The sequence below is a fragment of the Rhinatrema bivittatum genome, chromosome 8 (genome assembly GCF_901001135.1).
Source record: "Rhinatrema bivittatum chromosome 8, aRhiBiv1.1, whole genome shotgun sequence".
Classification (NCBI taxonomy): Eukaryota; Metazoa; Chordata; class Amphibia; order Gymnophiona; family Rhinatrematidae; genus Rhinatrema; species Rhinatrema bivittatum.
The window spans coordinates 113370981-113389642 of record NC_042622.1 but is presented as its reverse complement, the minus strand read 5'-3'; the positions used below and the strand labels follow the sequence as shown (position 1 = coordinate 113389642).

The 18662-nt window shown below is 41.9% G+C and overlaps 1 protein-coding gene across 1 annotated transcript in view; it reads left to right on the top strand.

Moving 5' to 3' along the window:
• Positions 1–18662, top strand: part of ADGRD2 (adhesion G protein-coupled receptor D2) — a 322967-nt gene that overhangs the window by 279898 nt on the left and 24407 nt on the right. The window contains exon 25 of the mRNA XM_029614032.1: positions 13681–13711. Coding sequence (XP_029469892.1) covers positions 13681–13711 — 31 coding nt within the window. The remainder of the gene's footprint in view (positions 1–13680; positions 13712–18662) is intronic.

Below are 18662 nucleotides of genomic sequence, written 5' to 3'. Positions count from 1 at the left end.
TGTGCAGGAAGATCACAACACCCCTGGTATTAGGGATAGGGCACTGTGTGCAGGAAGATCACAACACTCCTGGTATTAATAGGGATAGGGCACTGTGTGCAGGAAGATCACAATACCCCTGGTATCAGGGTTAGGGCACAAGTTCTAGTCACATTGACTGATCACATTACTTGTTTTGTCAAGCTACCAACTGTTTCCATTTCCCATCCCCCATATACTGTCAGTAGGAAACTTGGTAACATGAATAAATAAGAGGGCAGCCAATAGGAATACATATTCATTCCTAAACTGACCTTAACTGACCTGAAAAGTGTCAAATTGTATCATTTTCAGTTAGTGCGCACTAACTCCCAGTTAGTGCGCACTAACTCCCGTTAGTGCGCACTAACTCGAGTTAGTGTGCACTAATCGGAAAAAACGATTTTTAACGATTTTTTAACTAAAAAATCGTGCCTAAGACGATTTTCTTGCCCTGCCACACGATTTCTATCGTTAAGACGATATGGAAAACGATTCACATCCCTAGTTTGTGGTGAAAGAGAGAGATTCGCATGAATCGAGTGAAGAAAGAGAGACATGCATAAATTCAGAGGTGGAGGGTTAAGTGAAAGGGATTACACAGAAGGTTGTGAGAGACGATAACAAAGTGGAAGGGGAGCAGGGATTGAGTGAAATTGTTTGTCATGAGGATACAGCAATCTCAAATGTGAACCATGAAAACAAAAAGGTTGAGAAACACTGCCCTAATTCCACTGGTACAAAGGCAACATGGAATAGCTCAAATGTTCTATCTCTATCTTAATTTAAGGACTTGTATTCAGTTAAAGGTCTTTGATGGAGTCATGGTACACATAGTTGTGTTTTCCTTTTCGAGAAATTTCCCCAATTGTGTCATAAGAACATAAGAAATTGCCATGCTGGGTCAGACCAAGGGTCCATCAAGCCCAGCATCCTGTTTCCAACAGAGGCCAAACTAGGCGGCCATAAGAAACTGGCAATTACCCAAACACTAAGAAGATCCCATGCTACTGATGCAATTAATAGCAGTGGCTATTCCCTAAGTAAATTTGATTAATAGCCATTAATGGACTTCTCCTCCAAGAACTTATCCAAACCTTTTTTTGAACCCAGCTACACTAACTGCACTAACCACATCCTCTGGCAACAAATTCCAGAGCTTTATTGTGCATTGAGTGAAAAATAATTTTCTCCGATTAGTCTTAAATGTGCTACTGGGAAGTTTCTTGGGTAAGCCTGCCTGGGAAAATCCACAGAATAAGGGTTGATCAAGAAAATCTGCCATAGCTCACTCAAAGAAGAGAAAGAGAGGAACAGAGAAGAGATTCCAGCTACCCAAAAGGTACTGGAAAGGCCCAAGGTAGAAGGGTACCTGTCCCAAAGATCTTACCTGTTTGGGAAAGAGCGTGAGAAGAAACTGTATTTGGATTTTTATGATACGTGTGGACTTTGTTACAGTTAAGTGCACTATCAATTAGTATATCCTGTTGAACTTTCTTTTATCCTGCCACTTACAAGATATCCAGAGTGAAAAGTATTTCTTTGCATGAATGGACTGGTGTGCAGAAGAGCCACAGAGTGAACAAAACCTTAAGCACCTTGAAAAGACCATCTTTTCTCCCCTGTGTGGGAACTCCAGGAAGTTATGGGACCTTTTTGTAGCCTGTGACCCTCCTTATGTGCCCCAGTGCCCAAGAGCTGACTGGGATGAGGGCTACACAGGGAACAGCCACCCAGGGGAAATGGCAGAGACAAAAATAGTAACAGAATTTAAGAAAGCATGGGACAGGCATTGAGGATCCCTAGCTGAAAAGAAGTAAGAGGATAGCTAGAGATCAACTGGGTCTATGGCATTTTTCAAGGAATGAAATTAAACAGACTAGATGGTTCTTAGCTTACTTCCTAGAGTTCTTATCTGCTGTTATAATCTGTTTGATTTTGGTTGACTCTCCACAGTGAGCTGAGATTTGTATAGGTAATACAAGGAAATTCTGTTCTGGCGAAGCTAATGGTGAAACTATGTTCGTCTCTCTTGGCATTGTGCTGGTATACAAGAAAAGCCTCAAATGATGATTCCATCTGATGCTTGGCAAATCCATCTTGGTGACACAGCAAGAGGAGATTTACAATTGGGTTCACCTGTTTCACAATACAATTTTATCATTTGAAAAACTGAAAAATGCTTGCCTTGCCATCTTTATTCCTGCCTCTGGCCTGCCACTCTTTTTTGTAAACACACACTCACTCAGAGTCAATCCATTTCTGGTTCTGATAGTTGAAGTTCAAAGATCAACTAAGCCAGGTATGCATTGATAGCACCAAGTTGACTAACAAATATTTGTTTAAAATGTACAGTACATCTCCAAAGAAGCTACTGTAAATATGTAAATTCTCTGATTTCTAAAATCCAACTTTGGGAAATAAGTCTGCTTTTCTGGTCATGGGGAGTTCTTTGTTGACAAGCAGGGCTAAATTGGCCATTGTGCATAGAAACCATCATCTGACAGCAACGAATGAATGTATCTTTCTAGCTCAGAGGAAGGATAACTTTCAAACAACTGCACGTGGCAGCAATTTTATGTGTATGTGACAGAGTGCATATTTGCTATAATATTTAATATGTGCATATATGTGTGCATTTTATAAAATATGCATAATTCTACCATGCAACATACGAATGTGAATGTTGAATGTGAATGTGAATGTAGGCTTACATGCGAATACATGCAATGCATTGAAACCATATATATCAATGGATTGAACGTGCATACTTTATCCACCTATTTTAAATATATAATGTTGAGATTACTTACCTGATAATCTCCTTTTCCTTAGTGTATGCAGATGGACTCAAAACAAGTGGGTATAGTGTGCTCGTGCTAGCAGTTGGAGATGGATCTGACGTCAGCACGGGTACATATACCCCCACAGGAAGTGCAGCAACTCAGTAATCTTCCTTGCAAAAGCTTTTATGGATATATGTGTGACTGACCGATCAATTAAATGAACAGGATTACCCTGACCGATTGATAGAAGCTGGAGACCGCTAGTGTTGTCAACCGGAAGGCGTCAACACCCAGTAGGGTGGATGCCCTATATAAGAAAGCGTGGCTTACCGTGACTTGGTGAATCCCCATGTATGCTGGCAGCCGGGCGGGATGCTGAGTCCATCTGCATACACTAAGGAAAAGGAGATTATCAGGTAAGTAATCTCAACATTTCCTAGCGTGTAGCAGATGGACTCAAAACAAGTGGGATGTACAAAAGCTACTCCCGGACTGGGCAGGAGGCTGCCCGAGGTCCATTCAGGATAGCCCTCGCGAATGCTGTGTCCTCCCTGGCCTGGACATCCAGACGGTAGAATCTGGAGAAGGTATGGAGGGAGGACCACATCGCCGCTTTACATATCTCTGCAGGCGACAGCATCCTAGTTTCTGCCCAAGAGGTCGATTGCGCTCTGGTAGAGTGAGCCTTGACCTGTAGAGGTGGTGGTTTTCCTGCTTCTACGTAGGCCGCCTTGATAACTTCTTTGATCCAGCGGGTGATGGTTGGCCATGAGGCAGCTTCCCCTTGCTTCTTCCCGCTGTGAAGGATGAACAGGTGGTCCGTCTTTCGTACTGCTTCTGACATTTCCAAGTATCTGGACAGCAACCTGCCAAAGTCGAGATGGCGCAGTATTTGACCTTCTTCCGACTTCTTCAAACCTTCCATGGTTGGCAAGGATATGGTTTGGTTGAGGTGAAATTGTGAGACTACTTTGGGTAAGAAGGAAGGAACCGTGCGAAGATGGATAGCCTCCGGAGTGATTCTGAGAAACGGATCACGGCAGGACAGTGCTTGCAGCTCTGAGATGCGGCGTGCTGAACACACAGCCAGCAAGAACACCATGTTCAAGGTCAACAAACGGAGAGACAGGCCTCAAAGAGGCCTGAAGGCGGATCCTGCGAGAAATTCCAACACTAGGTTGAGGTTCCACAGGGGCACTGGCCACTTCAGTGGCGGACGAATGTGTTTGACTCCTTTCAGGAAACGTGAAACGTCTGGATGTGTGGCGATGCTGTTGCCGTCCCTCCGGGGACTGTAGCAGGACAGCGCTGCCACTTGAACTTTGATGGAACTGAGGGACAGACCCTTCTGAAGTCCATCTTGCAGGAAATCCAAAATGATAGGGATCTTAGTGGCATGTGGATTGGTGCCGTGAGTTTCACACCCAGAGAGTCTTCACAAAATGTTTGGCAGTAGTAGCAGTGCATGTGTCTTCCCATACCTGGATAACTAGCTCGTGATGGGACCATCCCAGGTGGGAGTGTTAGATTCCTTGAAAGAAACTCTTCAGCTTCTCTAGTCCTTAAGCTTTATAGTCAAATTTTCTAAGTCAAACCTAGCTCCCACCCAGAGGTTCAAATTCATTGGAGCTTGAATAGACTCACTGTAAGAGAAAGAATTCCTCCCATAAGAAAGGGCAATCTGTTTTTGGACATTGGTCCTGGGCTTGTTACAATGAGACCACATGATGATTCAGGCAAGTGTGATCATCCTCAGTCATATGGTGTCAGTGGTTATGTGGTCCCCATGACTCATCTGGACAAGAGAGTTATTCAATAGGGCCTTCATTTTTAATGGGATCAGCTACATCAGCCCCTGTTGTATGCCATCAGAGTAACTTCAAAGAAGAAAGCATCCCCTCTTCATTGGTGGCTGAACCTATTAGTCTTGGAGGTGGTTTCCCCTCTTTGAGACTTACCTCATCAAGTCATACTGGTGATGGATGCATCTACCAGGTGGTGGGGTATGCACACAAGCTCCTTCCAAACTCAGGGAATATGGTCAGCAATGGAGTGTCTGTTTCAGATCAACCTCTTAGAGCTGCGAGCCATCTGTGTGCACTGAGACTTCACCCTTCTCCTTCAGGGAAAGAAAATTCTGATCCAAACTGACAATCAAGTAGCAATGTTCTACATAAAAATCCAAGGAGGGCACAGAATCCTGGACCCAGTGCTAGGAGTCTCAAAACATTTCAGAAAGGGCACTTGGCCACAGGGCCTTCCTTCAGGCGACCTAACTTCCTGGAGTCTTCAACAAGTTGGCGAATCACCTCAGCAGAGTATTTTGACCACACAAGTGGTTTCTGTCAGAATGGTGATCAGGCTGTTTGACCTGTGGGATCGACCATCAGCAGACTTGTTCACATCAGAAAGCAACAAGAAAGTAGAAAAATGTTCCATTCTTTGAAGCAAATTCAGATTTGCTCTAGATGCTTTCCTGTTGCAGTGGGGTTTTTTTATCTATCTATCTAATTACAAAAATTTCTGGTCTGACATATTACCAAGTTCTGTTTATGGCAGATAACGATAAAAAAAAGAAAATTATAACAACAAAAATAATATTTTCATAAAATACACATTAATCATAAAATGCATCTTTAAAAGAATGATGCAGATGTAACCCCTTTTTGAAAGTAGACTATTCTTTCAGGGCACACAATTAATTTATGTCTTCGTGGCTTTTCTGGCTACCACTCCTCCCAATCTTGAGCTTTCTATTCCAGAGGGAGATTCTTTTTTATGGGGGGGGGGGGGGGTGGGGGGGGGGGAGACTCTCATCTATGGCCCAGACAGTGGTATGATTTATCCCCTGTGCGTGGTGATAGCTGTGGCAACCCCTGGAGGGAGCTGCTGTGAACAAAACAAACAGGACCAGGCACTGCTTGGTTAAAATTAAATTACAGTCCATATTTAAATAAGTGAGCAGTTATAGTTGATCCTCTGTACAGTTAGGGTGTCTAATATGGGTAGGTGTCATTTTCTTCAGCAAATTGGTTGAGGTTCCCATAGATTGATGTAAAATGTGCACTAAACTCTTTCCCAGTGGATTACCTGGGATTCGTATGTCAGGTGTCCCCTTCTATCACAGAAAAATCATCCTATTTCCTCATGAACCAGAATGGGAGAAAACCTTTAGTTTATTGGGCACCTGCATGTGCATAAAGGACAATCTTTGCATTTGGTTTAAGCACAGTTTGCATATTCTACAGTGACAGACATGAGAAAGCATATTTGCAGGGTACAGACTAGAGTATGTCATTACATGCCAACATGCACCCACAAAGACCTCTGTGTTTGTGTGTTTGTTTGAAGTTAAGACCTCAAGAGCCAAGGCTCTTGAGGTCTTAACTTCAATTGTGCAACTCATGTTCTGTAACAAGGCAAGTAGGAACCAAGAGCTGTGAAGGACTCATTCCCACAAGCAGAGAGAATACCAATATTTCCAAAATGCTTTTGCTTCTTATACCCTTGCTTGAGGCACAATGCTTCCTTTATTTAACAGTGCAAAAAGCAATAAATTATATGGAACAATGTACTGGTCTATTAAAGTACATTGTATCATCCCATGTGCAGAGGTTACCAAATATTTCTTTTGTATCCTGGGAGTCATTTTTCTATTACTGTTGCAGAAAGCTCTGGCGTGATCTGGTTAAATGCATTCCAGTGCCATGCTAGTGTGACAAGTACAGTCCAGCCAAAAGATAGTTCCCTGAAAATGCTGCAGAGAACTAGGTTTATTCATTAAATTATTTGTGGCAAGATAATGCATGCACAAGGCTTTAAAAGGGGAGTTCTGTCTGCCATTGTTTTAAAAGGCTGATTATAATGCAGTATAAATGTATACTACTAGCCCTTGGGTTGCCAGTTTTCTGTATGTAGAGGGGATAGGTGGGGTGAGAATGAGGAGCATGGCATAAAACTCAACTGACATATATCAGACTGGATGACATTTTTTGCACATGCAAGGCAAAATTGGTCACATTTTTAACCAAAACAATGATTGTTTTCTAAATGCAGGACAGTTGGTCATCTTGCATAGGAAACTAGTAGAAAATCTTTTTTTTTTTTTGTTTTTTGCCTACATCATATATATAAATGCCTGGTATTATCTAGATTGTATATAAACAAGCCATGGTACATCTTGGGATGTGAGTGATTAGGATACATTTTCCACAATTTAGTCCTTTTTACATGGGTAAAAAGTGAGAGACTGGGAGATCTGCATACCTGGAAACTTTAGAAACATGATGGCAGAAAAAAGACCAAATGGCCCATCTAGTCTGCTCATCCATCCAGTTTATCTAGCCTTACCATTCCCATCACTCCCGCAGAGATCTCTTGTATTTATTTCATGCTTTCTTGAATTTAAATATCATTTTTGTCTCCACCACTTGCACTGGGAGGCCATCCCATGCATCAACTACTCTTTGTAAAGAAATATTTTGTAAAATTACTCCTGAGTCTACTGCGTTTCACCCTCATCCCATAACCCACTTGCTCTAGAACCTCCTTTTCATTGAAAGAGGCTAGCTTCCTTTGCATGGAAACCTTTGAGATATTTAAATGTCTCTATCCTATCTCCTCTATCTCATCTTTCCTCTATAGAAACATGATAGCAGAAAAAGACCATAAGGCCAAACTTTTGAGTTGTGGTCACCCTGAGATTACTGTTGATTAACAAGGGAAGAGAAGGAAGGGGGGAAAGTAAGAGAAAGGAATAATGTGTATCATACAAACATGATGACCGATCTAGTCTGCTCATCCCCACCAATTGCTCAGCTTTACAATCTCTACTATTCCCTCAAAGACCTCTGTGCTTATCCCATGCTTTCTTGAATTAAAATCCTTTCCTTATTTTCAGTATCATTCTCCACAGAATGTCTCATGCATCCACCACCCTTCCTGTAAAGAAATATTTCATTAGATTACTCCTAAGTTACCTCCTTTCACCCTCATCCCATCAATGTTCTCGGTTCTATCCCCTTCCTGCTAATCCACACGATTTCACTCTGTCACCACCACCACTTTTCTCCCCTCCAGGAATGACCCCAGCATTCTTTCCCTTCCTCCCTCCCTGACCCCAAATACTCTTCTTGCTCCCATCCCCTTATAGGTCACAGCTCACAAACTTACTCAACACCCTGAGATGAATCCCAAGTCCTGAAACAGCTGCAGTTTCTCCCCACATTCTTAGCCCTCCTCTACCAGCAAGCTTGCTGAAGTGGAATAGCTAGATCAGTAAATAGAGAAGCCCGAAGCTTTTAAGCTGCGTGCATGTTATAAAATCTGGGGTCGGCGTGCACAAAGGGGTGCACGCCAAGCCCTTGGGGAGCCCTGCTGGCTTTCCCCGTTCCCTCCGAGACCGCTCCAAAATTGGAGCGGCCTCGGAGGGAAGTTTCCTTTCACCCGCCCCCAGCCCTACCTAAAATGCCCCTAACCTTTATTTTATAAGTTGCGCCTGCCTCTGGGCAGGCTTAGGTTGCACCCGCCAGCCAACGGCCAGCCCACGATCCCGGGCACAGTGGCAAATGGCTGCTGTGCCTGGAGGCTTCGGCCCTGCCCCGCCTCCCGGATTTACACGTGTAGAGCTTTGAAAATCTGCCCCTTAGAATGTACCCACTTGCAGGATATCCAAAATGAGTTTTTGTCATCTTCCTCTTTGGTATTCTACTCTCTTTCCCCAAGATTCATCAAAATGCTATAAATTTCTCATGAATAATGCCTGCGATAAGGAAAGGGGGTGTGGTTAGGGTAATTTTTGAATTACTGTAACATGTACTATTTTAGTGCTTCGCATAGGTATTTTACTGCAATGTGTGATAAATTTATTGCACCCTGTGAAGTGACAGTCATTTCCTTGTTTTTGAGCTGTTCTGGGGGAGGAAGAGAGAGGGAGAGAGACTCTTTATAAGACTCTCATATAAGTCAAAAGCTAGGGCGAGAGTACATTGTAGAAATCTCATCTTTGTGTACCTTTCCTCATTCCATATCACATGAAATGTTCACTGATGTGTACTGTGCTGTTCATACATCTCATTGTGAATGTAAAACTGGCCCCAAAACCCTAGACCACCACCAAAATATCACAAGTGATTAGTTGACCCTCGTACAGTGGTATAAATAGTCGACTAATATGCAGGCACCATCCCAGAGGCTCTCTCCATCTTCTCTTCTCTCCTCTCCTTCTCCCCTCTCCCCTGCCCAGAATGGGATTTGTGATAAATATCACAAATCCCATTTTGGGCATATCGCACAGCTTAATGCCAGGAAAAATGGTGTAATTATTTCCGGCATTAAAATGTGCGATAACGTGTGTTACACTATCGCACACAACGTTAAACATCCTTCATTTTCATTAACCCCACCCAAACTCCTCCCCTTTGACTAAAATGTGCATACACATCTTGAGATGCAATAAATAGCACATGCATTATGGCATTATTGCAGGCGTTAGGGCCCCAATGCCCATGATAACACCATTATGAATTTTGATGAATGAACCTGTTAGGTAGATGAGCTTTAAGATCCAATGCCTAGGAATCCACCACCTTCCAGTGACTTACCTCCAAGCTTTGTAATAATCTAAACAACCACCAGAACTAGTGAGGCTATTGCTGTGCTTCCAGATAGTACTTTTAGAGCACTGTGCACAGCAGTAAAACTGTTACATGCAGAGGTTACTGCTGCTATTCCCCTACTATGTGCACAAGTTATACTCAGGAAGCTACTAGGGATATGCATTCATTTCATCTGTTTCATACGTTTCCTATACAAGCATGAAACGTATGAAACACATGAAACGAATGCACATCTAATTGACATGTAATGGGAAACGTATGAAACGAATGAAATGAATGCACATCTCTAGAAGCTACACCTGCTCCTAGCAATGTGTTATTTCTGTGTGTAAACTTACCTGCACACTTTTGAAAAATCCAAAGTCTGCATGTAAATCCTGTTCCCACCCCAACTCCGCCACTGGGGCTATTTTACAATAGTCACTTAAGCACTTAAATCTGGGTCTGATGCATGGAAGTAACTTTGAAAATTACCCCTTTCAGTTCAGTGTCCTGGGTCTATGACTTTAGTGAATAACACTCAGTCACCACTAATATGCTGGTAATGACCCAGTTGGTTTTGGGGGCTTTGTGGCCTACTAATACTAATCTAATTGTTCTATGACTTGCAGTATTATTAGCAAGTGCTTTCTTTATCTACCCTTTGTTATATCCTTATTTCTTCCCTACTCTCTGTGCCTGAGAGAGTGAAGGGTGGGATGTTTTCAATAATACAACCTCCCAATCCTGATGCTATCGCTGTCATTTATTTATTTATTTATTTATTTAGAGCTTTTTTTATACCGGCATTCATGATACAATCATATCATGCCGGTTTACAGATAACAGGGGGTGCAGTAACTTCGTACATATAACAAGTGCATAAGAAACAAAAAAGTTACAATATAACAGGGTTGCTAGAACTGGTAGAGCAAGGAGACAATAATTAAAGAGTTTATACAGAAGTAAATTATTTACAATGAGCAGTATTTACTTTGTGCAGCAATGGTCTGTTAATGGATATTAGACTCGGGAAAGGCTTGTTTAAATAGCCAAGTCTTAAGCCTTTTTCTGAATGTTAATAAGCATGGTTCCAGTCTGAGATCAGGTGGCAATGTGTTCCAGAGGGAGGGGTCCGCCGTGGAGAAGGCCCGGTTTCTGAGTGCTAGATGGTGTGTGGATTTGGTAGGGGGGATGAGAAAGGAACCTCTGTAGGCTTCTCTGATGGGTCTGGATGATGTGTGTAGTCTGAGGGGGATTTGGAGGTTGAGAGGGGCTTGGGAATGGATGGTTTTATGGATGATGGTGAAGGACTTGTGTGGAATTCTGAAGTGTATGGGTAGCCAGCGTAGATTTTTTAGAATATGAGTGATGTGGTGTCTTCTTCTAGAGTTTGTCAGGATTCTAGCTGCCGCATTCTGGAGCATCTGAAGTTGTTTTATGGATGAGGCCGGGAGACCTAGCAAGATAGAGTTGCAATAATCTATCTTGGAGAATATTACGGCTTGTAGGACTGTTCTGAAGTCCTGAAAGTGTAGGAGTGGTTTCATTCTTTTTATTACCTGTAGCTTGTAGAAGAAATTCTTGGTAGTATTGTTGATGAATGTTTTTAGATTCAGGTGATTGTCTATTACTACTCCTAGGTCTCTTGCTTGTGTGACAATGGTGTTAGATGGGGCACTTTGCGGGGAGTTGTTGTTTTCAGGAGTGATGAGGAGGAGTTCTGTTTTGGCTGAGTTTAATATCAGGTTTAGGTTAGCGAGGAGACAGTTAATCTCTCAGAGGCAATTTTCCCAGTGTTTAAGTGTTTTGGTGATAGATTCTTTGATGGGTATCAGAATTTGCATGTCATTGGCGTATAGGAAATGTTTTAGTTGTAGGTTGGTTAGCAGTTGGCTTAGAGGAAGAAGGTAAATGTTGAATAGAGTAGGGGATAGGGAGGAACCTTGAGGAACTCCTAGCGAGGAATTGTAGTGGGGGGATTCTTTATTATTGATTCTAACTTTGTAGCCTCTGTTACATAGGAATGTTTTGAACCATGTGTGGGCAGAGCCCGTTATTCCAATGTCTGATAGGTGATTGAGGATGATGGTATGATTTACAGTGTCGAACGCCACCGACAGGTCTAGGGGAATTAGTAGGAAAGGTTGTCCTTTGTCCAAACCCATGGTGAGGTGGTCTGTTAGCGATAAGAGTAGGGTTTCAGTGCTTAAAGCCTTGTGGAACCCATATTGGGATGGGTATAGTATTTCGTGATCTTCTAGGTAGTCCGAGAGTTGTGAGTTGACCAGTTTTTCCAAAATCTTTGCTACAAAAGGCAAGTTGGAAATTGGGTGGAAGTTGTTTGGATTCTTGGGATCCAAATCTGGTTTCTTTATTAGTGGTTTAAGAGAAGCAATTTTTAGGGCATCAGGGAAGATTCCCTGTGTTAAGGAACAGTTTATGATGTCTGCTAGTGGTTTGGAGATGGTTTCAGGTATTAGCAGAAGGAGTTTTGATGGTATTAGGTCGAGGGGATGGGAGGAAGGTTTCATTTTCTTTAATAGAGAATGGATCTCTGAAGTGGTGGAAACTAGAACATTTTTTGGCCTACTAGTGTTTCATTTTGTTTGAAGTAACCAAACCAAAAATGGCATTTTCAGTTTGGCTTGCACATTCATTTCAAATGCACGCACACCACCACTATTTAGAAATCTTTTGTCAGGCGCATTCCAAGGGGCGAATTTTCAAAACTTTACACACTTAAAAATTAGCATATACATGTAAGTACCCTCTGCTCTGTATTTTGTAAAAGTAAAATATAAGCATGTATTTGCACTTTTGCATGCACATATACAAACATATAAAAGGGACAATCTAGGGCATTCTGGGGCAGGGCTAACACTTTCAAGCATAAATTACTATTTTAGAAGACAATATGTGCATATATTTTCCAACTTACTTGCATATTTTTATACCTGATAATTATCTTGCATAAGTGATATTAAACGTGTTTATTGTAAGGTACTGGCTGGGTGAGAGGTCTGGGTGAACAGGGGAGAGTTCAGGCTGAACAACCAGAAAGGTCTCTATGACCTGGAGAAGGACCTGCCAAACTGGTGGACTAATTGGTAAATTGGTTAATTTAATTTAGGCACATATTTTAAAATTGGCCGACTTACATGAGTAAGTTCTAGTTTACTTTCGCACTCAAAATATATGTTCGGATATCTTTAAAATAGGAAAAGTATGTGCATTCAATGCATTGATATAAGTGTTTCAACACATTGCATGTATTCACATGAAAGCCTACATATGCCACATGTTGTGGGGTAGAGATACACATATTTGATAAAACGCACGTATATCATATCCACGGGTTATAAAATAATTGTGCATATCTGTTCCTGGCCATATACATGCACATATGTCACCAGGTGCATTTGTTTAAAAGTTATCCTCTGTGGCTTTATTTATCAAGAAGAACATAACTATCATGAATCAGACCTATATGCCTAGATTCCATCCATGTTAACCTTTGGCCCAGCCATAAAATCATTTCTAGCTATGCCACTGATGTGCATGCTTTCTCTTTTTGGAAATGAGTCCCAAGGTCTGTGGGTGCAAAGAACTTGGAACTTTCCACCTAGGTGAGCTGTTTGAAAATCCTCCCCCCCCCCCCCTAGGTATTTTATTGATTTTTTTTAAATCAATAATAAACAGATGAGCTCTCTGCTACTTTGCAATGTAAAATATTTTTCATTTAAATATACTTTAGCTGATTATTTCAATGCAATTTTATCTAACTATTAAATGTAAAAGAGTTTTAAATAGATTTGCATTTGGATGTTAGTATTTTGCTAGAATCAGGGACCTGCAAAGTTACTAGGGTATGCTGAGATTAATTGTTATCTTTCCTGCATTCAATAAAGCAAAAAATGTATTTATTAGTTCAAGGAACCTTGACTCACCATGACCAGATGATAGATGCACATGTTTGTAAGAATATATGTAGTACAAAAACATAATAGATAATTTAACACATATTCTTTATTGTAAAAAGACACTATTGCTCCAATAGAGATTAAGAATTTACAGCCCTTTTAAACTCTGTTATAATATAACTCCAGTGATAATATAGCCATGATTAGCTAGCAAGAGGGTATAGTAGCATTTGGATTCATCTGCTCTAGTCACTCTCTTCCCTGTGCCATTGTCTCCTCCAGTCATTTTTATAACCTGGGCTACTATATCTACAGCTTTTTTTTACTTTTTTACTAATGCATGTATTTCTTTCCTAGGCAGTAGAACTGACTGCATTCAAATCATCAGGTAATTTTTGTTATTTTGCCTAGGACATGTGTTTAGTATATTTTTGCTCAGAATATGATCCACTGTTTGTTTTTTTTTGTGTGTGTGTGTAAACTGTATTCCATGTTTGTGTTAGTATATAAGTCTGAAGTATGCATTAAACCTACAACAAAGCACAAGGTAGATGAAAAGGTTGTTGACGTGTGCATCAATTTGTTAAACACATTTCTTAAAAGTGAAAAATGAACATTATAAAGCTGAACAAAAATTTGTAGTGTGAACCTTATTTGAATATTTAATATGTGCTATATAAGATTCATATTTCAAATAGAACAATATGTAGATTTAAAAGGGGTTCAAGAATCAGATTGAAACATGTAGCACAAACATATAAATATGTACAATGATATCCAAATGAAGCAAATAGGATTTCCATTCTGCAGGAGGTGCCTAAGTCATAACCTTTGACCTTTTAATACCACCTATGGTCTGCTCATAGTAAGAAGTATCCATTCCCTCATATACTGAAGGGGCTATTGAGGCAGTGGAAATAATGAGTCTCTTCAAAAATCCTCTCTGGTTCTTGCTATTATTGCTTGCTCTTTTGGTCATTTTTCTGGGTCTGCTTTTCAGTCATAATGGGCTTTAATCTTGCATTTTTTACATTTAGGGGGTCATTTTCAAAAGCGATCGCACGTGAAAAGTCCCTTTTCGCATGTGATCACTAAATGGGGGTGGAGTCGGCCCCGGAAGAGGAGGAGTCATGGTGGCACCGGGGCCGACGCTGCGGTGACATCGCTGGTGGCAAAAGGTAAGGACCCTTATCGCCGCCAGTTTCACACCGAATAACTATACCTTTTATGGTATAGTTATTCAGTGCAAAAGCCAGCAGCCAGCGCACCACAGTGGTGCGATGGCTGCTGGCTTTCGCAGGCCCGCCCCCCATTACCGCTGGATTTTCTAAGGTCTGCGACCTTAGAAAATCCAGGCCTTAGTTGGAATACAAGTCGTGCATAGATATGTACTATTTGTTAATGAAAAGTGTATACGTAGACAAGGTTGTTCATGAATGATACTTGTACAAAGCATGTGGCAGGCAAACATGAGCATGAAGTGTGACTGACTGATGGCAAAAGAGAGAGAGAGAATATTCACGAATGTAAGGAAATGTAGAGACAGATCAGTGCAAGAGAGAGATGAAAAATTCTGTGTGCACCAATATAGGCAGCTGGGCAGCGTAAAGCAAGTTTTTCAAAGACAAATGATGTGATTCCTGGTAGGAGAAGCTGATTTTGAACAGGACTCTTACACTAGTGTATAAATAATATAACATAGTAACATAATATTGTCGGCAGAAAAAGACCAAATATGCAATATACGTGATATAATGCACGTTAGAGCCTTAACACAGCCTGATGATTGACACCAGTTTGTTTTCACTTTTAGTTCATTTTTCTCAGGATTTTCTCAGTGTTTATTTTAACAACAACAAAAAGAAACAGGAGAAAAATCATTCTTTCCACTTACATTTTTCTTGTTTTTGTTCATTATAATAAATACCAATAGATTCCCAGGAACAATACAATCTGAAAACAACGGTACCTATCACTAGGGATGTGCAGAGCAAAATTTTATGTTCATATTTTTTATGTCCGAAAGGGGGTCCCACTTGCGGCCAATATGGACATAAAAAAAATCCAATGAGTTGGGTATATGTACATATGTGCAAAAAAAAATTTAAACCCCCTCACCCTCCTTAATCCCCCCCCCAGACTTACCACAACTCCCTGGTGATCGAGCGAGGAGTGAGGACGTCATTTCTGCAATCCTTGGCGAGAAGCATGTGACGTCGGTGGCACGTCGAGTGACGCGGCGTCACGTGATTCCCGGCGAGTTCGCGCCGGACGGCTCGTTCGGCCCAAAAAGAACTTTTGGCCAGCTTGGGGGGGCCTCCTGACCCCCTCAAGCTGGCCAAAAGTTCTTTTTCGGCCGAACGAGCCGTCCGGCGCGAACTTGCCGGGAATCACGTGGCGCCGCGTCACTCAGACGCGGCGTCACGTGATTCCCGGCAAGTTCGCGCCGGACGGCTCGTTCGGCCCAAAAAGAACTTTTGGCCAGCTTGGGGGGGCCTCCTGACCCCCCCAAGCTGGCCAAAAGTTCTTTTTGGGCCGAACGAGCCGTCCGGCGCAAACGAGCCGGGAATCACGTGACGCCGACGTCACGTGATTCCCGGCAAGTTCGCGCCGGACGGCTCGTTCGGCCCAAAAAGAACTTTTGGCCAGCTTGGGGGGGCCTCCTGACCCCCTCAAGCTGGCCAAAAGTTCTTTTTGGGCCGAACGAGCCGTCCGGCGCGAACTTGCCGGGAATCACGTGACGTCGCGTCTGAGTGACGCGGCGCCACGTGATTCCCGGCTCGTTCACGCCGGACGGCTCGTTCGGCCCAAAAAGAACTTTTGGCCAGCTTGGGGGGCCTCCTGACCCCCCCAAGCTGGCCAAAAGTTCTTTTTGGGCCGAACGAGCCGTCCGGCGCGAACGAGCCGGGAATCACGTGACGCCGGCGTCACTCGACGTGCCGCCGACGTCACATGCTTCTCGCCAAGGATTGCAGAAATGGCGTCCTCACTCCTCGCTCCATCACCAGGGAGTTGTGGTAAGTCGGGGGGGGGGGATTAAGGAGGGTGAGGGGGTTTATATTTTTATTTTGGCTCAACAATCGCGATTTCCCACATATCGAACATATCTATGTCGATATGTGGGAAATCCGATCGTTTATGTCGAATCAATTTTTTAAGTAAAAAAAAAATATGAGTTGCGTTTTACTAATGCGGTCAATCCGAATGCACACCCCTACCTATCACATACCATCTGAAAAATACATTTTTAGAAAGTGTAAAAGTGTTCTTAAGGTGGCAAAATCACTCCCATAGGAAATAACGGGACCTGCATTGCCGTAGCAGTGCTCCAGCTCAGACTTAAGTCGACCTTGGGTTGGCATAATACAATTGTGTCTGAGGGTTAAGGATGTGTGTTAGTTGGAAATGAAATTATATATTTTAATAAAATTTTCTGTCTTCTTTCACTTCATTTTAAAAACAAAGCAAAAGAAAAATGAATACAATTTTTTTATTTCCTTTGTTTCTTTCTTTTTTTTTTTTTTCAAAAAGGAAATCACCAAAAAAATACCTCACTCCTAGGTCCTCTCCCAGTGCTCCACCCGCCTTCTCCTCTGACCCTTTTGCCCTCTTGTTGAAATTTTGTGGGCCAGCACCATTTTGTAGAGCAAAATTTTACATAGTACTAACTTTGATCTGCCAGTGACATTTGCAATGAAAACAGATATGGAGCAGGAATGACTGGGGATTGATTCTGCCTCCTGAAGAAATAAGAGGGCTAGGGAAGGGGGAGTTTGAGGGTGGACCCAGGAGTTAGGGTGGGGAAGAGTTTGGTGGTGGTGATGATGACCACTTTTCTTTTCTTTTTCTTTTTTTAATTGTATTTTTTGTTGTTTTAAAGAAATAAAAACAAAACAAAATGAAAAAAATGTGTATGCACACACCAGTTGAGGGCTATCATAGAGAATAAAGGCTACTTCTATATTTGGGTGAATTTTTATTTCTTTATGAATTCTTTTATTCTACAACTTCAAATATAATTATGTGTGACTTCTTCTGCATGCTCAGAAATATTTTTCCAGGCTAAAATGGACATTTTTTTAAATTTGCTTTTATGACTGTTCTTTTGTTTAACTTTATTTGTTCTTTGGCGGATATGTGTTACGTTTGACAGTCAATGGGCTACTCCTGTGGACTGCCACACTCACCTCCTTGGCCTGACCCATCCTGCCTGCTCCCGATGCTTTGCCCAAATTCCACATGGCAGTCTGCTGTGCTCCAATACAGCAAGATGCTGCTGACCTCTCACACGGTCCAGCCCCACAGACTCTGCATGCAGCCCAACGCTGCTGACTCTGAATGTGGACCAACACTGTCAACTTTGCAGGCAGCCTGATGCCACCAACTCCTCACACAGCCCAATACCACCAGCCCCAGATGATTCACCTCTTTCTAGGGGTGCGCTCAATTTTCCTTGATTTAAAGGGTCAGTGATGGGACACTACTAAAGCTCTATAAAAGGGCTCATCTGCTCCTACTTCATTGCTTCAGCAACAGGTCCCACTAATCTAGGTGTAGAGTGTGTTGCCTAAGAGTCTTGTCTTCAGTCCAGCCTTGTCTTTAGTTCCAGGCTTGTCTTCAGTATCTTGTCTTCAGTTCAGTCTTATCTACAGTTCTAGCCTTCTCTTCAGCATCTTGTCTTCAGGCTAGCCTTGTCTTCAAAAGGCTGGAACTGTACAACAGGTATGGTCACTATTAAAAAAATGCCATCTTAGAAGCATAGTCCAGATATATTCCTCACACTAAAAAAGGTGGAAGGAAAGGCAAATGATTGCTGGTATGCTTAAAAGGTGAGGTAAAAGAGGCTATTTTAGCCAAAAGATTTTCCTTCAAAAAATGGAAGAAGGATCCATCTGAAGAAAATAGGAAAAAGCATATAAGCATTGGCAAATTAAATATAAATCATTGATAAGACAGGCTAAGAGAGAATTTAAAAAGAAATTGATCATAAAGGCAAAAACTCATTAAAAAAACTTTCTAAAATATATCTGAAACAGGAAGCCTGTGAGGTAGTCAGTTGAACCAATAGATCAAGGGGTTAAAGGGGGCACTTAGGGAAGATAAGGCCATTGCGGAAAGACTAAATGAATTTGTAGCTTCAGTGTTTCCTGAGGAGGATGTTGGGGATTTACCCATTCTGGAGACAGTTTTCAAGGGTGATGATTCAGATAAAGTGATCCAAATCACACAGTGAACCTGGAAGATGTAGTAGGCCAGATTGACAAACTGAAGAGTAGCAAATCACTTGGACCAGATGGTATGTAACCCAGGGTTCTGAAGGAACTAAAAAATGAAATTTC